Genomic DNA, 27,386 nt, shown 5'->3' on the forward strand with positions numbered 1-27,386 from the left:
CGAACATCTGGATGAAGAATGAAAATTCAGGCTGTTAGATATATTAACTTTGTGAACATAGATTTAGTGTTGGAGTGCTTGTGAACACATGGAAACTTTGTTTTTTTGGCTATTTTTACAGACATTTGTATGATAATCCTCTATCTTTTGTGGGGAACTCAGCATTTCACAATTTGTCTGAATTGCATTCCTTGTAAGTATTACAGAAATTTAAAAACAACCTGAATATTTACACCATTGCTTTAATGGAAAACTAGAATTTATTATTGTAACTCCAGAAAACAGTATCTTTTATTTTCTTTTCCTTCAGTGGAAGTCCAAAAGACAATTTTGAAAATTTACAATGGTTCTTATTTATTCATGAACACCTGGTCAAAATGATCACATTTTCAGAAACTAATCTGTTTAGGTATAGTGGTATTATAATTTTAAGCTGGTTCAAAAATAAGTTTAAAATATTATCTATGAAAATTCATTATTTTAAATTACTTTTTCTCTCACAATTTCTTAAAGAGTCATTCGTGGTGCAAGCATGGTGCAGCGGTTCCCCAATTTGACTGGAACTGTCCGTCTGGAGAGTTTGTAAGTGTGGCTCTTTGAAGTGAGGGTGTGTAAAGATAACACCACACTGGCCTGCTAGTAGGTTGCCAGTGCTTTTTGGTGATGCTGATGAGTTAATGTTGATTCCTACATCCTTGCTTTGTGAATATCATGCATAGAAATGGATGGTATTGGGTTTGGAATCAGTCAGCTCAGGTAGAGTGTAGCAAAGTCTCTGAAAATATAAGGCAGTAAGTAAGCACCAGATTAGAAGCGGTGCTTTAGGAGTTCAGAATTGAAGTAGTCCATGTAAGCTATCAGAAAAGGCTTTATGGAAGAGGTGAAGTGTTTCAAAATTAGATTTCACTGAGCTGGGTCTTTTATTTAGAAAAGCAAGCCTTAGTCAAATGGAGAATACTGAAAATTACTTGGCATCCATGCAGTCACTCGGTAAATATATGGGGAAACAATGGAAACAGTGAGAGATTTTATTTGGGGGGGCTCCAAAATCACTACAGATGAAATTAAAAGATGCTTTCTCCTTGGAAGAAAAGCTATGACCAACCTGGACAGCATATTAAAAAGCAGAGACATTACTTTGCCAACAAAGGTCCATCTAGTCAAAGCTATGGTTTTTCCAGTGGTCATGTATGGATGTGAGAGTTGGACTGTGAAGAAAGCTGAGTGCTGAAGAACTGATACTTTTGAACTGTGATGTTGGAGAAGACTCTTGAGAGTCCCTTGGACTGCAAGGAGATCAGTCAGTCCTAAAGAAGTCCTGAATATTCATTAGAAGGACTGATGCTAAAGCTGAAACTCCAGTACTTTGGCTACCTGATGCGAAGAACTGACTCATTGGGAAAGACCCTGATGCTGGGAAAGAATGAAGGTGGGAGGAGGAGGGGATGACAGGGGATGAGATGGTGGGATGGCATCACTGACTCGAGTTTGACAAGCTCTGGGAGTTAGTGATGGACAGGAAAGCCTGGCGTCCTGCAGTCCATAGGGTTGCAAACAGTTGGACATGCCTGAGCGGCTGAACTGAACTGATAGCCTGTGTGTGTGCTCAGTTGCTAAGTCATGTCCAGCTCTTTTATAACTCCATGGACTATAGTCCACCAGGCTCCTCTGTATGGGATTTCTTGGGCAAGCGTACTGGAGTGGGTTGCCATTTCCTTTTCCAGGGGATCTTCCCCACTCAGGGATTGAACCCGCATCTGCTTCATCTCCTGCATTGGCAGGCAGATTCTCTACTATTGAGCCATCTAGGAAGCCTAAGTATGACATTACAGATGATCAAATATAGCTAGACTTGTTTATAATAGTATGGGGAATGATACGGAGAAATTTGGAAAGTTGTTGGCCTTGTAATTTTAAAATGACAAACCTTGAACATTGAACATTTGGTTACGGCAGAGCCTCTCATTGGGTGGCCTGTGAATAGGTTGCAGGTGCATGTAAGATCTTGATGACCTCAGCCCTCCAGAAGCCACGTGGGGTCTGACGTGGCTAGGGTCTCTACCACAAGGACCACAAGTGTGCGGCATAGGTTACAATTATCATGTATGCCAAGATGTAAGAAAAGAAGTTAGGAAGCATTGAGCTAAGGAGTTTAAATTCAACTCTCATGGCAGTTTGGAGATGTTAAAAATGTTGGATGAGGTGGTGTGAAGAGGGTAAGAAGAGAATACTAGAGCTAGAATGATGAGGAGGCCATGGGAATACTCCACTTCGCTAAGTGAGCGCATTTAACTATGAGAGTTCTGTGTCTTCAATCCATCCCTGGAATTCCTCCGTGTGGGCTGAGATTCCTCCATCCCTGTGTGCATCATTTCACCCTTGATCAGCATAGTAGCAGTAAAAATGAAGAGGGTCAGATGCTGAGATCTACAGAAGAAAGAACAGAAATTGATGGTTGAGTGCAGATAGGGACATAGAAAGGGAGGATGGATTACTGGGCTGCACCCCACAGGTCTTTAGGGCCTGCACTTGCCCAGCTTCAAAACTGAAGAAAGAGCCCGGAGTCAGCAGTGGTTTAATGAATGGAGGAGCTTACATGTCTGAAGCAAGATCCTGGGGCAACACCCCACCAGCACCCAGCTGACAGGACAAGGTGCAGTTTTTGCTCCCCAGGGTGGTGGAGGGGAAGGGGAAATCACCAGTTATATTGATAGGAATAGGCATCAGTTTGGCTCAACAGTTACCGGGGAAACCAGCAGAGGGGGCACGCCCTTCAGTGTCCCAGGCCTGGGGCAAGTATGTTGGAAGGCCAGTTATGTGAGTAGCATGTAGCTGAAGCAGGTACTGGTTGGGCTGGGGTTGTACAGAGAGCCAAGAGAGCAGCCATTTTGAGGGACCTGATCATACAGGGATTAAAGGAAAATTTCAGAATATTGAGTCAGGTTGATTGAAATAGTAGACAGAATCAAGATTTGAGGGGCAGGAAAATAACTTGGTTTCAAATATTTTGGGTGTGAGGGCTGACAAACTTGCAGGTGACCATGGTCAGCTGTAACTATGGATTCATTTTTTTCTGTTGGTCCACATGAGAACTCAAGCTTATCCTCTGGACACTGTGAACATCTTATCACAAAACTTTTCTGCATTAGAGGGTTCGTTCCTCTTCCCACTTTAGGGAGTGGTTAGGCAGTGGGATACATAGACTCTAGTCCATATGCAAATACGCGAACGTGTACTTTTCTCTGTGAGAACAGCATTTTGTTTACCATGTCAACTCGAATCATTTCTTAGACAAACAATGTTTCTCCACAGGACCTTGACAGGTACGAAGATAAGCAGCATACCCAGTAATTTGTGCCAGGAACAGAAGAGGCTTAGGACTTTGTAAGCTGGATTCCTCTTCCCCTGTCCTGCTTTTCTTTGATGTATCTCACATAGGTTGAGTTTTATTTTTAATAAACTGTGTTCATTTGGTGACACTACGGTATAATTAGTCCTTATTCGTTCCCTTCATGGAAATGAGCAGGTGTTCTGGTTTCTCCCTGGGTAGGTAAAGTTTATTTGAGTTTTGTTTTACAGTCATGTGTATGTCTCCCATCTTGTGACTCTACTTTGAATAAAGTGAAACCATACTGGGCTCTTTCTTGATTTCTTTTCCTTTATCCTGACCCCTCCTCCTGATTCTAGTTGCCCCAGGGTAGTTACCTCTCTGTATGCTGCTCTTTCACCATAACCTAAGTTAAGAGCCCAAATCTTTCTTGGATCAGAAACCAACTAAGCATTGGAGCTTTCCAAAATCTCGAAGCTGCCCTGAAAATGAAAAGTAAATAAAACATGAAAAAAAAGGTCACAAAAACAGTTAAGTTACTAAGTTGTTAATAAGTGTTCAGTGGCGAGAGATACTAACAAAATAAGTGACTGATCAAGCAAGCAAGTAATTAAATGGTGTCATGGAGTATCAAACACAATGATATAATTGAGGGAAAACTGCAGTGGGATTAACAGAGCTAACTAGTCCCCATTTTTTATTTAATATAAGTATTTTTTTAAATATGAGTGCACACACCACTCCTAGCTTTTTAGTTAAATAACATGGGCAGTATTTATGGTATAGCAATATTATAAAATTATAGATTTAAAAATCCATATCTCTACCAAGTGAACATAATTAACTTTTGTGTATTTCCTGTACTATATTTTTCATATTTATTTTATATCCTTAATGTTTTAAAATATTTAATATTGCCTATACTCAATATTATGTTCTCCATGTTTGCCCGTTTTAAGTTTGTTCTATCTCTAAGGTACTCTGGAAAGCTTACAAGTGTAAGGAAAACAAAGTTTCTTTTCTTGTTCAGCCATATCTCTTTATAACAGATCTTAGCATTGTTTTTGATGCTTCTGAGTACAGCTGTTTTAATATCGTATTCTGATAACATAAAATTAATTGATCATTTTCCATTTGCATTTTAAGGGACTTGTCTTACAACAGTATAAAAGACCTTCCAAGCTTTAATGGTTGCCATGCTCTGGAAGAAATGTAAGTTGGTCTTTGACTTACTTTTTTTGCTGTGGTCTACTGTTAACTCATTGAGCCTTTCTTATTGTAAATAAATGACTTTCATATTAAGGTCTTAGAAATTCACTTAATCAGGTGTTCCTGTGAATAAATGTTTAGGGGCACCAGGTGTGTTCATGTGACTAACACTTACTGGGCACCTATCTGTCAGGCAATCTGTGAGACTGTATGGGAGGAGGGCAGTAGGAAAAACCAGCCAAACAAAAACTGGTCCAGGTGTGGATGTCTACCATGTAGCTATATAATACCGCTCTGGTGGGAGTTGACTGGGAGGTCAAGAAAGGGAGGAACTAATACTCCCATGTTTTATAATATCTCCTCCTTCCTCTGACCTTCTTTCTGTAGTACTTGACGTGGTTATATTGTCTTGGGTCCTTTTTTCTTTTTCTTTTTCTAATAGACTTTTTTTTTTTTTTGAGCAGCTTTAAATTCACAACAGTATTGAACAAAAGGTTCAGAGATTTCCTATATTCCCCACCTTCATATGTACGTAGCCTACCCCAAGTCAACATTCCCCACCAGAATAGGATTCTGTTATAATTCATGAACTTGCACTGACACATCCTTATCAGCCTGAATACATAGTTTAATTAGGGTTAATTGGTATTGAACATCCTATGGATTTGGACAAATGTATAATGACATGTGTTAATTATTATAGTATTATACAGAGTCATTTCACCACCCTAAGATTTGGAAACTACTGTTTTCTTCCTTGTCTCCATCATTTTGGCTTTTCCAAAAGGTCATTTAGCTGGAATCATAGTATGTAGCGTTTCTAGACTGTCTTCTTTCACTTAGCAACTAGTGCTATTCCATATCTTTTGAAAGCTTGATAGTGTCCTGGGTCCTTTCTCCCGTAGTCGGTACCATATGTGTTTGATACCATTACTAGTAAAGATAGGCCTAGTGCTGCTTCGCAGGCTGCGAAAACCAGTAAGATGATAGGTATCATACTGGCTAAGGTGAAGTGTGAATTTGTTTTCCTGCTGTCACTCCTGAGTAGGGTTGGTGAGGAATTTAGATAGTGTGCCTTAACTGTTAGGTTCATTTTGGGCATAATACCAATTAGTCTAGTCCTTTCATCCTTCAGATGAGGCAACAACAGTTCTCTTTACGTTCAACAAGATCAGTTACTGTTATTTGTGAATGAATATTTAAACTTCGAAAAAGTTAATTAAGAAATGTTATTTTTCAAAATAGAAAATATTTTCTCTTGTTTTTCTCTCTCTTTTTTTTTACCTTTCATCTTATTCTTCTTTTAGTTCTTTGCAGCGAAATCAGATCCACAAAATAAAGGAAGATACTTTTCAAGGCCTGACATCCCTAAAAATTCTGTAAGTTCCTCTATGATTATCAGAGGCAAATAAAATTGTTGTCAAGCTGTAAATTAATATATCGTTACAATTCCCATGTTAGTAAATATACTTAAATATGATTTATTATGCATAAATACTATTTTTCAAACTTTGCCATGTGGTACTTTAATTTCTTTTCAGTGTTTTTTTTTTTTTAACCTTAGCTAATTTATGAAATTTGTGAGTCAAAAGAATATAACGTGTATAGCTTGAGGAATGCACCTTGTGTATTTTCAGGTCATAGTAGTGAAGTTTGCCACCTCTTTAGGTGATGGGTGGGCACACTATAGGCTGTGTGTTACAGCCAACCTGCTTACTGTTTCTGTCAATAAAGTTTTATTAGAACACAGCCATGCCCTTTGGTTAAGTATTGTCTAAAGCTGTTTTCACCATGCTATGGCATAGTCAACTAGTTGCAGTAGAGACCATGTGACCCCCAGAGGTGAAGAATATTTACTATCTGGTGCTCTACAGAAGAGGTTTGCTGACCCCTGTACTGGTGTCTATCATGACAAACACAGCTAATGTGCAGCAGACACACTCATTTAAAAAGTGATTTGTATTGGAGGACATATTTGTGTCTCGTACTCTATTAAGCACTTGGGAATATAGAGATGACAAAGACAAACCATGTCACTGCCTTCATGCAATGCAGAAGACACAGTACACTTAAATAGGAAACTTTTTTAATATAGAAAAAAATTGGAAACATTGACAATGAATTGAAATTACAGATACTAATATATCATGTTTTCTGGTAGATCCCCATTAAGAAATCACACGTGTTCTACTAGAAAAATACGTTATTGGTAGTTGGGTTTCTGGATCTTGCCTTGTGGCAGGCTTCCTGTGGGTCTGGGCAGTAGTAGGGAAAGGGACCGACTCCCAGATGCAGTCACTTCCAGAGCACCGATAAGTGACAACAATGCAAAGCTACCCTGCTTTGTCATGATTTGGAACCAAGTCTGTCGAATTTTCCTATTATCCAGGAGATGTGTCATGGAATGAATTTATCCTATCTTTAAATTTCCATTAAGGCTCCCTGTAAGTGTGACTGCAGATTTTAATTCTGTAATATCAGAATTCCACAGGGTGTGTTCCTGAATGTAATATGTGGCTCTGGTGTTGATATGGATTTTTTTTTCTCCTGCTTGGGGGAAAAATGATATCTGAAGCCCTTCTGGAATGCTCTTGTTTGCGTATTGATTCTTTGTCTTCCCGAAGGGCCTTATCACTAACCTTTGAGAATGCAAACAACGCTAAGCCTGTTTTTATTTTCAGCTTTGTCAGGAGCTGTGCTTTTCCTCACCTAGGTAATCGTACCAGAAGCTATATCATATCATTTGTATTTTTGAACTGGTACCAGAGTGATAAGGAGGAGAAAATTCACAACTGTTTTGAAACAGATGCCAACTGAAATTACTCCTCCCTGGAACACATTCCAAGAAATAGATTGTTATGAAGGGGAGGCCTTCAACATAAATATTAAAAATGTTGTTGAACAGGATTAAAGATCTTTGTTATTTTATCAGGGTTATTATGACTGCAGCAGATCCTAAAGTGTAGTCAAAGTAATTGCATTTAGAGTTTATTTGAAAGGAGTTAACAATTTATTTTTATAATTGCAGAGATCTTAGTAGAAACCTGATCCATGAAATTGATGACAGAGCTTTTGCCAAGCTTGGGTCAATAACAAACTTGTAAGTTTCATGCAACGATTTCATGAAAGTAGTGAATAGTCTACAGAAACTGTGTTTTAGCATTACCTACCCAAATCATCTTTCTGTTGAGTGTTCCTTTTTATAAATGCTAATCTGCTATCATGTAGTGACAGCTTCTGAAATGGTTTTTCCTCACCTAAACTTCTTCTTAAAGCTCTAGTATTTATGATGTTAATACATGTACAGACTTGTGTTTTAGGAGTTAATTTGAAGTCTTATTCACATTTTAGAGATGTAAGTTTCAATGAATTAACTTCATTTCCAACGGAAGGCCTAAATGGGCTAAATCAACTGAAACTTGTGGGCAACTTCAAGCTGAAAGAAGCCTTAGCAGCAAAAGACTTTGTTAATCTCAGGTGTGTTTTTCTTTTTTGTGAAAGTTTTGGTAGGCCTTCAGATTATAGAGTATCCTGTGTTTTTTTTTTTTTTTTTTTTGCTGTGGTTCCCAGATTTTCAACCTCAATCCTCACAAATTTGGAAAAAAATAGAGCACTATTCCATTGTTGTTGAGAACATGAACTGTAGCCTGTGATGCTGTCGAAGAGATAATATAGCCCTTCATCAGAATGGTTTTATGTATAACAGGATTTATCATTTACAACAAGATAGCAGAAACCACTTGTGAGCCTATAGAAAACTGATACAATGTGAAATACTTCATAGAGACAGAGTTAGAGCAGGGACCTCATTAGACATAGTAGAGAGAGGGCTTGGGAATATTATCATGGGAGAAGAGAATAAATATTTTCATTATACTTATATGAGAATGTGAATTCATTTAATGGTGTAAAGTCACAAATGAACTGGAATGTTAATTTTAAATGAAACTACCAGTTTCATATGATACATGGGGTGTGGTTAATTCATTTATAAAAGGAGTCTGATAAGATTTTTCTTTAAATTGCAGTATTACTATTAAGCTTTAAAGATGGCTTGATTCAAATTCAGTTTTTCAAAGCATATCTTATCTAACTGGAGAAACTCATGGTGTCCCCTGATACTAGAGCCTTTTGTTTTCAACAAATGAGGAAACCAAGTCCAGAGAGGATAAGGACCAGTTTAAAGTATTTACCTTTCACAAAACAAAAGCATGTCTGTGAAGTTGGTATTTCAGTATTGCCATTTTTTTTTGCCATTTTTTTTCCAGGTCTTTATCTGTACCATATGCTTATCAGTGCTGTGCATTTTGGGGTTGTGACTCTTACGCACATTCAAACACAGAAGATAACAGCCTGCAAGACCACAGTGGGTCAAAGGATAAAGGCAAGTGCATGAACTTTTAAAAACAGAACACTCTTTACAGCATTAATCAAAGTCTGTGTTATTGTAATCAGTTTGTAAAGGATCAATATGAAATCTGTGGAGAAAAAATGGCTTTTCTGTACTGTGTTCCTGACATCTTTAATATGTTATTAAGTGTGGTGCACACTGAACTTATATCATGTACAAGAGAAAACACTGCTGGAAAAGTGTTGTAATCTTTTAATCTGCCTGCAGCTTGAATTGAACAGTTTGTATTATATGTTCAGGTCTCAGTGATGTGGCAGGTGTCACCAGCAGTGCTGAAAATGAGGAACACAGTCAAATCATTATCCACTGCACACCCTCGACAGGTAAGCACAGTACATTTGGCTGCAGTTTCTTGCTTTAAACTTCCAGGGATAAATGTGATTTCTGTAACAGAGGTAGGACTAGGTGATTTCATAAGACCTGATTCACCTGTGGTCTGTATACCAGGAGCTTAGGCCTCTCTTGCAGAATCTCAGGCCAGACCCATGACTCAGAATCTTCGTGTTAACAAGCTCCCCAGATGGGGGTTGCACACATTAAGGATGGAGAGGTACTTTCTTCATGCAACTCTAACCCTGGGATAGTTCTAGAAGTTACTAGTCTATAAGGACTTTTAGTGTTATCCTTTTATTTTTTAAATGCAACCTTGTCTACATCTCTATTTTACTTCACTGAACTTTAGACTTGGGAGAGTTACTAAACTGAAACCACAATTTAGTATTAGGTCGTGACTGTGATATCCTGCCTAATCTATCAGAGAAGATGGATTTATAATTTTACTGTTAAAAAAAATGTAAATGGCTAAGTTGTGTGCTATGAAGTAGATTCCTATTTAATCACACTGGATGTTCTGAACATTAATTTATAACTCAGAATCATAAGTATTATGGATTCTTTAATGATTACTACTGAATTGGTGAGCTTCTTCAGAGGCTGTGTATGTGTTCTTTTAATACTTAACACAGTTCCTGGTGTAGAGAATAAGTTTATAGCAATCAGATGAGTGAATGGGGGTGAATGGGGTTGACCAGAATCTTTTATAAAATCTATAAAAGGTATTGATTGTTAGAAGTCAAGGGCTGTAGTTCACTCACTTGTTTGCAGGGGTTTTTGTATTGGACTTAAGGAAGGGAAAGTCTTTATTAAAGGGGAGTCTAGACATGAATATGCAGAGATTCCATTTCTTTCTTTCTGATTTTAAACTTTGGGGGTCAGCCAGGAGTAAAGTTGGTCTGAGCTCATCTCCCCAGGTGGCAATAGGAGTGAATGGCAAACCTATTTCCCCAACTCCACTCCGATGTAGTAACACAGAGACAGCCATGTGGTGATGCAAGCAGGAAGTGAAGAGAGCAGGAACCTTCTTTTAAAACTGGAGGAGGCAGCAGGTTTCCAAGACAGAGGAGTGGCGCCGACTTCCCAGGCCCTTGAGGGAAAGTAATTCCACCCACTAGTCAAACACTTTCCGAAGGGTGTCCTATTCTCCCGGGTCATGTGAGCTACTCCTTGTTCCTTGTAGAAGGATGAGTTCAGATTCAGAGATAAAGACAAAAGCTTCCTCTTCATACTTCCCTGAGAGCAGAGGATAAAAAAATTAACTAGAAAAAAAATTTTTTTTACAAGTTTCTTCAGTCAAATTGATATAAATAGTGCAGCTCAGGCTTGTTAGGTCTGTGAATATCTCAGTGATAAAGACGCTTTACAGGAGGTATCAAACACATTTTCTTGTGCTCTGCAGACAACATTTTGTTTTTCTTTACTAACCTTAAATAAAACAGTTGTCATTTGGGACATAACTAGCATGCCAAAGTCAGTTGCTAGAACATGCAACTCAGCTACTAAATTAGTTCTTGCAGTTCTAGTTTAAGTGATGCAGGGTGTTATTGGACATAGTTTTACATGATTTGTTAACATCAATGTAATTTAGCTCTCACTGTACTATTTTGTTCAATGATCTCTGTCAGGTCTACCAAACACTTTGAAATGTCTGCATGAAAAATAGGGCTAATTGTATTTATCTTAGCCTGCTTCATCAGATTGCTTTTGAAGGCTGTAAGAAGTGTGTATAAAATATATGTTACATATATATATCACATATAATTATTATAAAGTATATTAGGAACTGGGAAGAAAGACGATAAGGACCTAACATTTTTTGAAGTCCAACTATGTACCCAGTAGCCTGTTGAAGTACCTTGTATGTGTAATTTTACTTAAGCTACACAATGCTATGAAATAGATATTATTATCCACAAGTGGGAAAATGAAATTTATAGAGGTTTAAGCTGCCTTCTTAAAAGTAGCAAGTTATAAACCTTAAATTCAAACCCTAGTTTATCCAATTCTAAGCCCCATATGAAGTTACTTTCACATACTAGTCACTGTCCTATGTATATTAACTTCAGTAAGAGAAAAAGTGAGAATTTTCCTTTAAATATCACTGTATGACTTTGCCAAGTAGTTAATAAGTAAATATATATTAAGATGACGTATTAAAATAAATTTTTAAATAGCCTAGTCCAAGGATTAGATGCCTAAGAAATGATAATCTTTTCAGTTTGGGTCAATTCACTTTGGTAGTAGATTAATTATTCTATTAATAGTTTCTCAAGCCATATCTTACGGAAGATAGTCTTTTATAAACTGTCTTTTCTCTCTTTCATTTTAGGTGCTTTTAAGCCCTGCGAATACTTGCTGGGAAGTTGGATGATCCGTCTTACTGTGTGGTTCATTTTCTTGGTGGCATTGTTTTTCAACCTGCTTGTCATTTTAACAACATTTGCATCTTGTGCATCAGTGCCCTCCTCCAAATTGTTTATAGGCCTGATTTCTGTGTCTAACTTATTCATGGGCGCTTATACTGGAATCTTAACTTTTCTGGATGCTGTGTCCTGGGGCCGATTTGCTGAATTTGGCATTTGGTGGGAGATAGGCAGTGGCTGCAAAATAGCTGGGTTTCTTGCTGTTTTCTCCTCAGAAAGCGCCATATTTCTATTAATGTTAGCAGCCATCGAAAGAAGCTTATCTGCAAAAGATATGATGAAAAATGGGAAAAGCAGTCACCTCAAGCAGTTCCGGATTGCTGCCCTTTTGGCTTTTCTGGGGGCCGCAGTGGCAGGCTGTTTCCCCCTTTTCCATAGAGGGGAGTATTCCGCATCCCCTCTGTGCTTGCCATTTCCCACCGGAGAAACCCCATCATTAGGGTTTACCGTAACTTTAGTGCTGTTAAACTCACTAGCATTTTTATTAATGGCCATTATCTACACTAAACTCTACTGCAACTTGGAAAAAGAAGACCTTTCCGAGAACTCACACTCTAGCATGATTAAGCATGTCGCTTGGCTCATCTTCACCAACTGCATCTTTTTCTGCCCCGTGGCGTTTTTCTCTTTTGCGCCATTGATCACCGCCATCTCGATCAGCCCCGAAATAATGAAGTCTGTTACTCTGATATTTTTCCCATTGCCTGCTTGCCTGAATCCAGTCCTCTATGTCTTCTTCAACCCAAAGTTTAAAGAAGACTGGAAGTTACTGAAGCGCCATGTTACCAAGAAAAGCGGATCAGCCTCAGTTTCCATCAGCAGCCAAGCTGGTTGTGTGGAGCAGGATTTCTACTACGACTGTGGCATGTACTCACATCTGCAGGGCAACCTGACTGTGTGTGACTGCTGCGAAGCCTTCCTGTTGACAAAGCCAGTGTCCTGCAAACACTTAATAAAATCACACAGCTGTCCTGCCTTGACAGTGGGTTCTTGCCAAAGGCCAGACGGCTATTGGTCCGACTGTGGCACGCAGTCCGCCCACTCTGATTATGCCGATGAAGAAGATTCCTTTGTCTCAGACAGTTCTGACCAGGTTCAGGCTTGCGGAAGAGCCTGCTTCTATCAGAGTCGAGGATTCCCTTTGGTGCGCTATGCTTACAATCTCCCAAGAGTTAAAGACTGAATCCATGTGTTTGTAACTGTTTCTCCCATCAACCAAAATCACAGTGTTTATAAGAATGAACCCTAGTTTGATCTCTTATCTGGGAAGCACTTAAGTGATCACTGCCTGGTGTCACTTAGAAGAAGGAGAAAGGTGGCAGTTATTTCTTCAACCAGACCTTTGCAAAGGACAAGTGCCTGAACTATGGATTGATGACAAAATGCAGTGTCCAAGCAATGTGTAGTCTATTTGAAACAAATAGTTAACTTGAAAAAGATTTTATGTATATCATAGCAATATAACGTTGGGTTTTTCTGATCCATAAGGAGCAAATTTATACCTGTTTCTGAATTAAGCACAAGATAGAAAACAGCTGTTAATATTTTTAAAGAATATTTTAAATGGTGATTTTATATAATTGAAGAAAAAGGCTTGCTAATTTTACCTAATGTTTCATCATTAATCTCAGGACAACTTACTGCAGGGCCAAAAAAAAAAAGGTGGAGGGGAATCATTTCCCAGGACTATGAGAGTGGATGTAGACACTAAATTCTTGCATTTTTCTAATCCATCTCTGACATAATAGAATCATCGATTTTGTGTAAGAGATTTAAATCTAAAACCTGATGTTTTTAAAACAATATTAACAACTGTTAGATTTTAAAAGAATAACTGAACACATTTGTCTTCAGTCATTATGCATTGCTTTGTGTTGGTCACAGTAATTTTTTCTTCAGTGCTTTGTGATCATACTATTAGGAAAAAGTAAAGGGCTCATTGCTGTGTGATTTTAGTAGATTTGGCTAAACTACTAACAGGGGATTTTAAAAGTATCTGAGGGACTTGATGGCTCCGTACAATGTTCTCCCTGGAGAAGGCAATGGCACCCCACTCCAGTACGCTTCCCTGGAAAAACCCATGGATGGAGGAGCCTGGTAGGCTGCAGTCCATGGGGCCGCTAAGAGTCAGACACGACTGAGCGACTTCACTTTCATGTTTCACTTTCATGCATTGGAGAAGGAAATGGCAACCCACTCCAGTGTTCTTGCCTGGAGAATCCCAGGGACGGGGGAGCCTGGTGGGCTGCCGTCCATTAGGTCGCACAGAGTCAGACACGACTGAAGTGACTTAGCAGCAGTAGCAGCAGCAGTATAATGTTCTCATGGATAAAACTCTTCCTAATATCATTGGCTCTATCAGTATTTTTCAATTCTGTTGGTATGTGATCTACCTGTAGCTTGGATTGTACAGAAAGTAAATTGTGACAAATGGTTTCAACTAAGGTGGAAGAAATCGGGAGTAATTATGACACAAAGCACTTACATGTATTTCTTAGTGAGCTAGATTCTCCTGAACATATGCTCTTACGTGGACGCTACCGTATATTTTCCCTTCCTTTGATTTACAAGAGCCTGTGCAACAGCTCTGAAACTGTTCTTGTGAGACAAGACAAATATGTCACTAAGGAAAAAAAAAGGCATAAAGCTGAGGCCTATGTCTTTAAAAATTAAAAATTCTACTTGATAGTCATCTATGGACTTTTGACATGTCATTATGTGGAGTCTTAAAGTTATAAGTGTTCAATATATTTTTTGAACAATATGCTAAATCAATAGCAAATCCACTGCCATATTAGTTGTTCATGAGATACTAAAAAACATTAAGCTAGATTGCAGTTTAATAATTAAACTGTATATAATGTGCATATAATGAATTTTTATCTTATGTAAATTATTTTTAGAACACAAGTTGGGAAATGTGGCTTCTGTTCATTTTGTTTAATTAAAGCTACCTCCTAAACTATAGTGGCTGCCAGTAGCAGAATGTTAAATTGTGGTTTATATACTTTTTGCATTGTAAATACTCTTGGTTGTACATTGTCAGTGTAATAAAAACAGAATCTTTGTATATCAAAATCACGTAGTTTGTATAAAATGCGGGAGGGATTTATTTACAGTGTGTTGTAATTTTGTAAGGCCAACTATCCACAAGTTTTTAAAATTGCCATCATGTTTGTATATTTACACATCTGATAAATATTAAATCATAACTTGGTAAAAAAATCTAGCTAAAAGTTTTTTTCTTCAAAAGTCATGTTACTGAATACTTTCATTGGATTCATTTAAACAATAGAATAGCAGATATTTAAAATATGTGGTAAACTGTGTTATACATATGATAGGAAATATTGTATGCAGTATATTGAATCATTAAACTTTCTGGAAAGCAATCTATTTTGCCTTTATTTATAACTAGGTATATGAATGAATTTGTTTTAGTGTTAAACTAAGCAAATTGAAGTAAAATATTTTAAGAATTCTAGAAGAAATGTTGGGAGAACACTTTGCTGAAATTTAGAAGTAAGGCTTTATTGTTTCTTAAGTCTGAACAATACTCATGGAAAACAAAGTATGAAATTTAAGAGGATACCCTCAATTAGATCTTATTTAAAAGCAAATGATTTTTTTTTAAAAAGAAATTAGATATTCCAGATATAGGCAATTGCCAAAATGCAGTAGTCCTCCCTTTCTTGTCTTATCTGAGGTTTCACTTTCCATAGTTTTAGTTGCCCAGTCAACCATGGTCCAAAAATGGAAAATTAAAATGGAAAATTCTAGAAATAAAGTCATAAGTTTTAAATTGTGTGCCCTTCTGAGTAGCGTGATGAAATCTTGCACTCCTATTCTGGAACGAATCATCCCTTATCCAGTATTTGCTGTCCGTTAGTCACTTAGTAGCCATCTCTGACTCAGCGCTTGTGTTCAAGTAATGGCCCCAAAGCATGAGAATAGTGATGCTGGTAATTTGGATATTCTCTTACTGTGCCTAATTCATAAATAAAACTGCTATATTTAAAATGGATAACCAATAAGGACCTACTCTATAGCACAGGGAACTCTGCTCGATCTTATGTGGCAGCCTGGATAGGAGGGGAGTTTGAGGAAGAATGGATACATGTATATGAATGGCTGAGTCCCTTCACTATACACCTGAAACTATCACAACATTGCTAACTGGCTATACCCCAACACAAAATAAAAAGTTAAAAAAAAAACAACTGTGTAGGGAAAAATATGGTATTTGTAGGGTTTGGTACTATCTGCAGTTTCAGGCATCCACTGGGAGTGTGAGACCCTCATGGATAAGGAGGGACTGTTGTGCTTAGAACTAACTCAGTATTCATAATCATCAAGTCCTCATTTTACGGATGGGAAAATAGAGGAAATTTTAAGTGAATATCTGACCCATACAGCAAATTAGAGCCCAAACCAGCACCCAGTTCCCCTTAATTTTTTTTTGTTTGTTTTGTTTTTGTTTTAAACTTCAGTATATGTTTGGAATTTCCATAACCAAAAGTAGAATACTGTAATTACCCCTCTTCCTACGCTCTCGGCCCTCACTGCCCATACCCATCATCCAACTTTGGCAGTTGTCAAGAGCACGTGGTAAATGTCATTTCTTCTTCATCCCGTTCACTCACCTCTGGAATCCCTCTGCCCCTTGGATTACACTGAAGCTAATCCTAGACAATTTGTTTCATCTGCAAATGTTTTAATATGTCCAGGGCTACATTTTTTTGAGGTATAATATATTGCCTTAGGACTCACTGGTAATAATGTTACTTTTGTAACAGATTTTCAAGCAAAGGTCTCTCTTTTCGCTTATACAAGATTACAATGCCAACAACAACAAAAAAAACAAACAAGTTATCCTCAATATTCCATGAAAGTGAAAATAAAGATATAAATACATGAGTAGTAAGGAGAGAAGCAACTAAGTCAACATCCTGAAACGAGGGAGAGGCCTTCTTTTGACCTTATTTATACATCTTATATATAATTCTACCAAACTTGATTATGGTTTCTCAGTCCCAGTAATGAAAAGGTGCTGTAAGAAACGAGATCATAGGATTTGATTATGTTCAAGCACCAACACTAGTGGCTCTTTGCCTCATAGTTCCAGAGTTGTTACAACATAATGCAATACGGTCATGTATTGGATGATTCTGAGGCATCCAGGAAAGGGCATAATTTGTTTAAAACGTTTTAGATTCCCATAGTAAGAGGTTACAGTGGGAGAGTTTTGGAGCTTATATGACACAAGTTACCATTTACCATTTTCTCTTATCTGATCCTGTGCTAGACGTTTTGAGAATAAGATGATATAACTGGGAAACCGATTACAGAATTTCCCTGTTTTACAGAGGAGTGAGTAAGGCCTTGGAAAGGCCAAACAGCTTATTTAGGTGATGTTGTGTGTGAGTTGCTCAGTCATGGCTGACTCTCTGTGACCCCACAGACTAGCCCACCAGGCTCCTCTGTCCTGGGATTTCCCAGGCAAGAATATGGGAGTGGGTGGCCATTTCTTTCCCCAGGGAAACTTACTGAGGGAAACCTAGCAAATAAGAGAAAAACCATGGATTCAAATCCAGGTCCTTTCATACTGAAACTTGCTTTCCTACTATGCTTCAGTAATATGGGGTGATGTTTGTTGGAAACAGCTTCTCAACTTTACTCCCTTATGAAGCTCTAAAGTGACCCAGGGTGATACTGTTTTGCATCAATTAATTCTAAAGATCCTCACCTAAAAGCTTTTAACCAGACATGACACTATTGAATAATTAGGTAAGAGAATGAAAACTCAAGCCATTTTTATTCCTCCATCAATTTCATCACATTTAAATTGCTCCAGTTTTCTTCCATTTTCATTATTTTTACTGAAAATTTTAACAAAGTTTACATTCCATTTAAAGAGTTTTAACCATGTCAGACTTTATTTTTCTGCGCTCCAAAATCACTGCAGATGGTGATTGCAGCCATGAAATTAAAAGACGCTTCCTCCTTGGAAGAAAAGTTATGACCAACCTAGGTAGCATATTCAAAAGCAGAGACATTACTTTGCCGACTAAGGTCCGTCTAGTCAAGGCTATGGTTTTTCCTATGGTCATGTATGGATGTGAGAGTTGGACTGTGAAGAAGGTTGAGCTCCGAAGAATTGATGCTTTTGAACTGTGGTGTTGGAGAAGACTCTTGAGAGTCTCCTGGACTGCAAGGAGATCCAACCAATCCATTCTGAAGATCAGCCCTGGGATTTCTTCGGAAGGAATGATGCTAAAGCTGAAACTCCAGTACTTGGGCCACCTCATGCGAAGAGTTGACTCATTGGAAAAGACTCTGATGCTGGGAGGGATTGGGGGCAGGAGGAGAAGGGGACGACAGAGGATAAGATGGCTGGATGGCATCACCGGCTCGATCGACGTGAGTCTGACTGAACTCTGGGAGTTGGTGATGGACAGGGAGGCCTGGCGTGCTGCGATTCATGGGGTCGCAAAGAGTCGGACACGACTGAGCGACTGGACTGAACTGAACCATGTCGTATTTTATTAACTATAAATCGCCCTTAGTTACTATTATTTCTACTGTATATAATTCTTTGGTGTCAAGTTTTGCAGATCTAAATGTCATCGAAGATTTTGTATCACTCCTTGGTCAATGGCAAAACTTGTGTGCTGCTTTAGCCACTGTCTGTTTTCATTGTGTGATATTTCTACTAACAATATGCATTATGAGCTGGACAAAGCCCGTTTATTAGCATGAATAAAGCCACTAGCTTTAGTGTCTATCACTTCTCCCTTACTACCTTCATCCCCACCCTCAATCCCTGAGAGGAGAGTGCTCCTTTCTAAGTCCCACAAATTTTTTTCATTCCTCATAGTATACATATCACATGATATTTTAATGGTATGACTCTTCACTAGGAAAGGGTGAGGACTACAGGGCTTTTATTTTTTATATCTCCAGTGATCAGTACAGACCCCAGTACACTAGATGCTTCAGAGAGGCCCTGTTTTTAAGTAAGGGCTTATACATATATATGTTTATATATGTTCACCTGAATAAGCAAGTTCCTGTAAGATGCCAGGAAGACGAGGTGACGCTAGGCAGACGAGGTACTACCAAAAACAATGAAAAATCGTACCAGAAGTGTATCTTTAGATACACTTGTAAACTTTGATACCAAGTTCGCCCCCCGCCCCCGACCTTTTCCTAAAATACAGCAGTGTGTGGCCATGTGCTGAGAGAAATCGTGACTGATCCTTGTAACCCTGACCTTGTAATGATATGGGGGTAGTTTTGGCTTCTGCCTCTTTCCGCTTTAAAGAATCTGCCTTATTCAGTAACAGCACATTTTCTGTACCAAACGAACCACAGCAAACAACGGACGGGCCCTCCTGGCTGTGAGCCGGGAGCGGGGACCTTGTCTGCGAGCGAGAGCTGAGCGCGAGGTTAATTCACAAGCACCAGCGCAGATCCAGGCTGGGAAAGAGGGAGGACATCCAAAAGACTGCCGGGAGCAGGAAGCCACGCTCCGCAGGTCGGGACAGAGCCCTGGAGGCCTCCACGCGTCCCCATGGCAACGCGAAGTCCGCGCCCGCCCGGATTGGCCGCGCCGGCGCGCGCAAGGCCTGCTGGGAAAGCACGTCCCCTCCGCGGTTCCGCCGGTTTGAACTTGGCGGGCCAGATGTGGGCCGCAGGGCGGTGGGGGACTGCTTCTCCCCTTCTCGAACCCCGTTTCATGGCCGACTGCAGGTCCGGGTCGCTGCCCTCCTCGGGCTTCTCTGTTCTCACGGCAGGCCCCCGGGGGCCGGGCCTGAAGGCGGTGGAGGTATGCTCTCTGTCGACACCGCTGAGCTGCAGCGATTCCACCCTGTCGCTGTTGTCTCCCCTCGGCCACCAGAGCTTCCCGTTTGACAACGACGATGGTGACGGGGAGGAGGAGGAGGAGGAGGATGTGGACGAAGATGCTTATGACTCAGAGGCCAAGGCGGAGAGCCTGAGAGGAGTGGAGTTACAGGGGTGCACCAGGTAAATCCGAAATACAGCCCCCTCAAGATTCCTTAGACCCCACCTTCGTCGGGCGACCAGATACCTTGCTGTCTTCCCTCTCAAAAGGTAGCGCGGGCACTTGCAGCCGCAGGTGCTGCTCCTTTTGGCCCAGAGTCTTGGGCCGGTTCTTACTCATGACTACCGATTTTTCCATCGTTCTTAACCCCTTTTCCTGAGTATGTGATGGTTGCTACAATCTTCCTCCCCAGAGAAATGCACCTAAACACACAAGAAGCGAGCACTAAACACACAAAATTGGTACAGTTTCGGGCATTTTATGAACACTCAAAAGTCAGAGTGGGGACACTAGAACTTTTGTTCAAATCTTTAACACCCAAATGTGGTTTACTGCATCTTAGTAATACCTGTAGCGATTATGAAAAAAATATGGTTGTCAGTGAAGTAGGTTGTAGTAAGTAGTATACCTTTTATGTCATAGATTAAAAGCTGGAGCTTTGAGGTTAGCAGTGACTTTAGCATTCAGAGACAATGTCAGGTCTGCTCTTAGCAGTTACTAAAAGTAGAAGCCATTGAATGCTAGAATCAAAGGGGTTATTAAAGTCATCTTAATTTATTTTTACAATTGTTCTTTCAGCAAACATTTAGTTTGTGCCATATGTGCTGAGTCGCTCAGTCGTCTCCCACTCTTTGTGACCCTATGGACTGTAGCCCACCAGGCTCCTCTACCCATGGGAATCTCAAGGCAAGAATCCTGGAGTGGGTTGCCATGCCTCATCCAGGAGATCTTCCCAACCCAGGAAGCGAACCCAGGTCTTCCTCATTGGGGGCAGATTCTTTACTGTGTGAGACACCAGATAAGGGCCTATAAATAAGACAGGCATGGTCTGTACTCTCTTGGAATTAAAGCCTACATCAAGCCATTCATTTTACAGATAACAAAACTGTGGCTCAGAAGACAGATAAAAAGTCTAATTCAAAGGCTTCCACCTAATCATTAGAGGAGCTGGGCCTAGTACCAAGGTATACTGATCATGTTTTCTCTTGCCTATGCTACATGCCTATTGTTGGGTATATAGAAATATGAGCAAAGGGCCTATCCCTGCAGGAATATCTTTTTCTTAGAGAGGCTTGATGATCCAGGTGCATTCGGAGTTAGACTCATTATGTCAACTTCAGAAAGCATTTACAAGGTTCTGATTGTCAGGCTGCACAAGGCAGTATCAGTTCAGTTCAGTCGCTCAGTCGTGTCTGACTCTTTGTGACCCCATGAATCGCAGCACGCCAGGCCTCCCTGTCCATCACCAACTCCCGGAGTTTACCAAAACTCAAGTCCGTCGAGTCAATGATGCCATCCAGCCATCTCATCCTCTGTCGTCCCCTTCTACTCCTGCCTCCAATCCCTCCCAGCATCAGGGTCTTTTCCAGTGAGTCAGTTCTTCCCATCAGGTGGCCAAAGTATTGGAGTTTCAGCTTCAGCATCAGTCCTACCAGTGAACATCCAGGACTGATCTCCTTTAGGATGGACTGGTTGGATCTCCTTGCAGACCAAAGGACTCTTAAGAGTCTTCTCCAACACCACAGTTCAAAAGCATCAATTCTTCGATACTCAGCCTTCTTCACAGTCCAACTCTCACATCCATACATGACCACTGGAAAAACCATAGCTTTGACTGGACGGACCTTTGTTGGCAAAGTAATGTCTCTGCTTTTCAATATGCTATCTAGGTTGGTCATAACTTTCCTCCCAAGGAGTAAGTGTCTTTTAATTTCATGGCTGTAGTCACCATCTGCAGTGATTTTGGACTCCCCCAAAATAAAGACTGACACTGTTTCCACCATTTCCCTATCTATTTCCCATGAAGCGATGCGACCAGATGCCATGATCTTAGTTTTGTGAATGTTGAGCTTTAAGCCAACTTTTTCCACTCTCCTCTTCCACTTTCATCAAGAGGCTTTTTAGTTCCTCTTCACTTTCTATACAGGAGATCTAAGAAATACAGACCAGAGAACCCATGCTTTATGTGTAGGCAACCATTTAGCCCCTGTAGCTATAGGGCATGCATACCTGGGGTGAGTAAATTGAATATGAAGCCATATGAAGTGACTCACATACACAGTTATAACCGTGAGTCTCTTAAGAAGGAGAAGTAATAGTAAGTACATTGGTAGGAATGGATATCAGTAACAGTAAGCAAGCAAGCCACTTGTCCACACAGTTTGTAGCAACAAGAAACTGTTTCAAAGGAGTCCATTTTCATGTGGGCCTTTGTACAGATTCTTCAGGACTGAGTTGGTCCCAGTGGTGTTTAGGAGGATATTTATTATTTATCTGGCTGCCCTGGGTCTTTGTTGTGGCCCAAAGGATCTTTGATTTTAGTTGCAGCATGTGGGATCTAGTTCCCTGATCGGGGATTGAACCTGGGTCCCCTACATTGGGAGTACAGTTTTAGCCCCTGGACCATCAGGGAAGTCCTGGTCCCAGTGATTTTTAAAATAAATTTTAAGGTTTTGGAAAATCCTGAGCTTAATCATCAGGACTGCACTATGTAGACAGTTGAGCAGCCCCGGGAATGATGGCTATCCAGAGGCCATCCACAGCTCTGCTGCTAAGACCTTGCTTTAGCTTCCAAGAGCCAAAGTCCTGACCAAATGGAGCTTACCATGGGAGGAGCTAGTTGTATTTATGTCAAACCTAAATGAGCTGGTAACACCTCGAGGCTCTAGCTGCCTTCCTTATCGCAGTTCATCCCCTCTGATTCAAAGCAATTGGGAGGACCTGGTCTGGAAAAAATGCAAGAGTTGTCAGGCCTGTGGGTGGCAGGTGTCAGATGCCTGTGATGTGTTTAATAAACGTCTGCCGAAAGTGTGCTTATTTCCCACTTCCTAGAGAACAGATAGATGCAGTGATTGTTCTCAAATGCTTCAGAAAATCAGTACCTCTTTTCAGGAAAGAAAAGTGTTTAGAAATTTTCCTTATTCCACCTCTCTACCTCTTACCTTTGGTTGGGGCCCTGATGATTTGGGCCTCCTGAGAAATCTGTATGCAGGTCAAGAAGCAACAGTTAGAACTGGACATGGAACAACATACTGGTTCCAAATAGGGAAAGGAATATGGCAAGGCTGTATATTGTCACGCTGCTTATTTAACTTATATGCAGAGTACATCATGAGAAACACTGGGCTGGAAGAAGCACAAGCTGGAATCAAGATTGCCTGGAGAAATATCAAGAAATATCAAGAACCTCAGATACTCAGATGACACCACCCTTATGGCAGAAAGTGAAGAAGAACTAAAGAGCCTCTTGAAAGTGAAAGAGGAGAGTGAAAAAGCTGGCTTAAAACTCAACATGCAGAAAACTAAGATCATGGCATCCCATCACTTCATGGGAAATAGATGGGGAAACAGTGTCAGGCTTTATTTTTTGGGGCTTGAAAATCACTGCAGATGGTGACTGCAGCCATGAAATCAAAAGACGTTTGCTCCTTGGAAGAAAAGCTATGACCAACCTAAACAGAATATTAAAAAGCGGAGATAGTGCCAACAAAGGTCTGTCTAGTCAATGCTATGGTTTTTCCAGTAGTCATGTATGGATGTGAGAGTTGGACTATAAAGAAAGCTGAGTGCCGAAGATTTGATGCTTTTGAACTGTGGTGTTGGAAAAGGCTCTTAAAGGAGTCCCTTGGACTGCAAGGAGAGCCAACCAGTCCATCCTAAAGGAAATCAGTCCTGAATATTCATTGGTAGGACTGATGCTGAAGCTCCAGTACTTTGGCCACCTGATGGAAAGAACTGACTCATTGGAAAAGACCCTGATGCTGGGAAAGATTGAAGGCAGGAGAAGGGGACGCCAGAGGATGAGATGGTTGGATGGCATCACTGACTCAATGGACATGAGTTTGAGCAAGCTCTGGGTGTTGGTGACGGACAGGGAAGCCTGGCGTACTGCAGTACATGGGGTCATAAAGAGTAGGACACAACTGAGCGACTGAACTGAACTGTGTAGGTGTGGGAGTGAGCGGCACCAAATGTGGTTGGGGAGCAGGAGTCAAAGATCTTTTGTTTCTGGCTTGGCTAACTGGGTGAGTGTGGGTACTCTCCTCTGAGGTAGGATTATGGGAGGAGGGTAGTGAGTGAGTGGTAGGTGACTAGATTTGTTTTGGATTGATTGAGTTTGATATTTAAGTGAAGCCATCTATCTGATGGTAGAAAATAAAAGTTTGGAGCTCAGGAGTAATATCTAGCCTGAAATGCCTGGAGTGGGCCTCATCCGCACCTTCATGACCAGTGAAGCTATGGGAGGATGAGGTAGTGTTTTGCAAGACTTAGAAGGAAAGATATATAGAAAGTAAACAACATACCAACAGTGTTCCTTTCCCACTAGAACACAAATTACATAATTGGATGAACGAATGCAAAAATAGGGGAAAAAACCACCACCACCACCAAGTAAATGGAAATTACAAGGCAGAAAAAACTGAGCATGGCCATAGGGGAGGCAGTTGGTTGCCTGAAGCAGGAATGTTAAAGAGACAAAGAGGGGCTGAATCTATAATAACCTAGTCTTTCTCTAGCTGCCTCCTGTCCTGAACAACCTTTCTTTCCATGGGCACTAATGGTTCACCTTTTACTATGGGGGTCTTGTACCTGGCCAAGGCCTGTGTTCTTTATGTATGTATGCACTCACGAGTACTTCCCTTTCCCTTTTCTGTTGAGCTTGATGTACCCAGAAGAGGCAGACTGACAACTCTGGGAAAATCATAGCCACTTTGTCTGAGAACTGGCAAAATGGAGTCCACCAAACCATTAAAGAACACAAGGCCATATACTTTGTGTGCCTTTTTATTTCAAAATAACTTCAAACTTACAGAAAAATCGAGGGTATAAAGAGCTCTGTCCACCCTTCACATCAAAACCATAATTGTTAAGACATTGGCATTACCATCCTCCCTGTGTAGATATGTATTCTTTCCTTTGTGAACCACTTAAAGGAAGAAAAGGGAAAAGTCTGCACCAGGATTTGGTTAGGATCATGTGTTGTAATTAGTTGTCCAAGCAAGAAAGAAAAAAGTTATTGTAATTGAGGTAAATGGACGGGGTGTGATTTTAGATTAGAGAATTCAGAGGCTGTCTAAAGGATAAACTAATTTAAACAATGGACTCTTGTTCTTAGTTTCTTAAGTGTATATTTACATAAAAAAATCACAGTATTGTCAGTGTATCATGGAATTCTACTTTTATTGTGCAGCTAAATCATTTTGACTGCTAAGTCAAAGAGTTTTGAGTGCAAGGTCTGTAGTATCCTCTCTTTTGTAATAGCACGGTTGGATCCGAAGATAACCAAGAAGAACAGAAGCAGGTGCGCTTACCAGAAAGCAGCCTGACACCGTGGGAAGTGTGGTTTGTTGGCAAAGAAAAAGTAGAACGTGACCGTCTGCAACAGAAGGCTCTAGAGGTAAAACTAGACAGTCTTTTTTCTACTTAATCCACAAGCTCACAAAGTTGAGCTGCTGTCAAAATCAGAATGTTATTATCAGGATGTTATTATCCCTTACAACAAAGTTTTAGCATATTTTGGTATCAGTTTGCTATATCCGTATTTATAGCTTACTAGAGAAATGATATGTGTTTCAGATTGTAAGAACATTTGGAAAATACAGCTAAGCATAATTAGGAAAATTAAAATCTCCAAACTGGCCCCCTGAAAACTATTGTTATAGTATGGCGTGTAGCCTTCCAGATTTTCTTCTCTGTAAATTTTTAAAAAACATATGTGCAAATATATATTCATACAGAGTGTCACCATATGTATGTTTAACTAAGGTACAGTCAACCTCATATATTTGGTAAAATTTTTAAGAGAGGAGAGAAATAAAAACTGAAGTAGAGGCAGAAAGTCTAGCCTATACGATTCAGAGCTTGTGCCCCAGAGTGAGTTTATGCTGGGAGAAGGGAGTCTGAGGGGCTTTCAGGTTTTCCTGGTTTCGCTTTACCTCCCTGCCTCACTTCTGGGCATTTTTGTATTTTTAATTCTCTCTGAATTCTCCCTCTCCAAACTCAAAAAAATACATTTTCACATGAATCCGTCATTCTTTCAACTCTTACTGTTTGCTGTTTAGAATCTAGCAGCCAGATAGATTTGGGTAGTTTTAAATCCTTCAGTATCTAGGTTATCTGAATTCTCTCCATCCAAACACGGAAACCAGGTAGATGTGTGTGGTGAGGGATATATCTTGTTTTTAATAAATATGATCACTCTTTTGTAACCTGTTTTTTTTTTTTTGCCTATTACATTATTAATATGTTTCTATATCATTAAATATTTTTATATCATTTTAAAATGGCTGATTATTAAAATATATTTAAAATGTATCATATATATAATAGAAGATAATTAACCAGTTCACTATTGTTGTGTGTTTAAGTTTATTCTCATCTCTTAGGGGCTCCCTGGTGGCTCATCCACCTGCCAATGCAGGAGACATGGGTTCGATTCCTAGGTTGGGAAGATCCCCTAGAGAAGGAAATGGCAATACCCACTCCAGTATTATTGCCTCGGAAATCCCATGGACAAAAGAACCTGGTGGGCTACAGCCCATGGGATCGCAAAATAAAAGCACAGTGATAAAAACAACAACTAATCTATTAGCATCCCTATTGCTGTAGAAATCCTAGGAATTAAAGCTTTGCCCTCCATGATCTTTTCAGAATAAATTTTCCATTTCAGTTTTGAAACTAGTTGTTTTTTCTGTGATGGCTTTCTAGCCAGGTTCTTGACATGATTCAGATAATTGTAGAAACCAATACATTCAGCTTTTTCCCTGTTGAAGTATACTTTGTATTCTAAAAACAAATTTATTCCTGGAAAAGTACACTGTAGTACTTGTTTCTACTTAGAAGGGCTAGGACTTGAGAAAAACCGTATGGTTTCACGTCAGATAGACTTATTTAAACTTTTACACTTCAATTTCCTCATCTCTACAGTAAGGATAAAATAATACTACCCGGTCACAGTGTTTTAGAGGAATAAATGAGACAGTGTGAGGATAGCTAGTGATTTTATTGGTATTGTTATTGATATCATTGCTAGTCACAGTCTTTTTTCCATGAAATATAGTTCATTTACAATGTTGTGTTAGTTTCAGACATATAACAAGCTGATTCAGTTCATACATATATGCCTGCGTGTGTGCTCGGTTGCTCAGTGGTATTTGACTCTTTGTGACCCCATGAGCTGTAACAGGCCAGGCTCCTCTGTCCACGGGATTTTTCAGGCAAGAATACTGGAGTGACACACACACACACACACACACACACACACACATTTTTAAGTTTTTTTCTGTTTTCACTTCGGTTCAATTGCTCAGGCGTGTCCGACTGTGTGTGTGACCCCATATACTGCAGCTCACCGGGCTTCCCTGTCCATCACCAACTCTCTCTCTCTCTCTCTCTCTCTCTCTCTCTCTCCTCTCTCTCTCTCTCTCTCTCCACACACACACACACACACACACACACACACACACATTTGTACATATACATTTTTAGATTCATCACCAACTCTCTCTCTCTCTCTCTCTCTCTCTCTCTCACACACACACACACACATTTGTACATATACATTTTTAGATTCTTTTCTGTTTTCACTTCGGTTCAGTTGCTCAGTCAGGTCCA

At 39.9% G+C, this 27,386-nt stretch overlaps 2 protein-coding genes across 2 annotated transcripts in view; both read left to right on the plus strand.

Moving 5' to 3' along the window:
- Positions 1-15,099, plus strand: part of LGR4 (leucine rich repeat containing G protein-coupled receptor 4) — a 104,960-nt gene extending 89,861 nt beyond the window's left edge. The window contains exons 9-18 of the mRNA XM_018059305.1: positions 122-193; positions 514-582; positions 3,313-3,384; positions 4,475-4,540; positions 5,845-5,916; positions 7,566-7,637; positions 7,889-8,014; positions 8,806-8,921; positions 9,188-9,271; positions 11,614-15,099. Coding sequence (XP_017914794.1) covers positions 122-193; positions 514-582; positions 3,313-3,384; positions 4,475-4,540; positions 5,845-5,916; positions 7,566-7,637; positions 7,889-8,014; positions 8,806-8,921; positions 9,188-9,271; positions 11,614-12,890 — 2,026 coding nt within the window. The 3' untranslated portion in view covers positions 12,891-15,099. The remainder of the gene's footprint in view (positions 1-121; positions 194-513; positions 583-3,312; positions 3,385-4,474; positions 4,541-5,844; positions 5,917-7,565; positions 7,638-7,888; positions 8,015-8,805; positions 8,922-9,187; positions 9,272-11,613) is intronic.
- The window catches only part of CCDC34 (coiled-coil domain containing 34), a 45,255-nt gene continuing 37,199 nt past the window's right edge, over positions 19,331-27,386 (plus strand). The window contains exons 1-2 of the mRNA XM_005690022.3: positions 19,331-19,735; positions 25,035-25,170. Coding sequence (XP_005690079.2) covers positions 19,392-19,735; positions 25,035-25,170 — 480 coding nt within the window. The 5' untranslated portion in view covers positions 19,331-19,391. The remainder of the gene's footprint in view (positions 19,736-25,034; positions 25,171-27,386) is intronic.

Source organism: Capra hircus, chromosome 15 (genome assembly GCF_001704415.2).
Source record: "Capra hircus breed San Clemente chromosome 15, ASM170441v1, whole genome shotgun sequence".
Lineage (NCBI taxonomy): Eukaryota > Metazoa > Chordata > Mammalia > Artiodactyla > Bovidae > Capra > Capra hircus.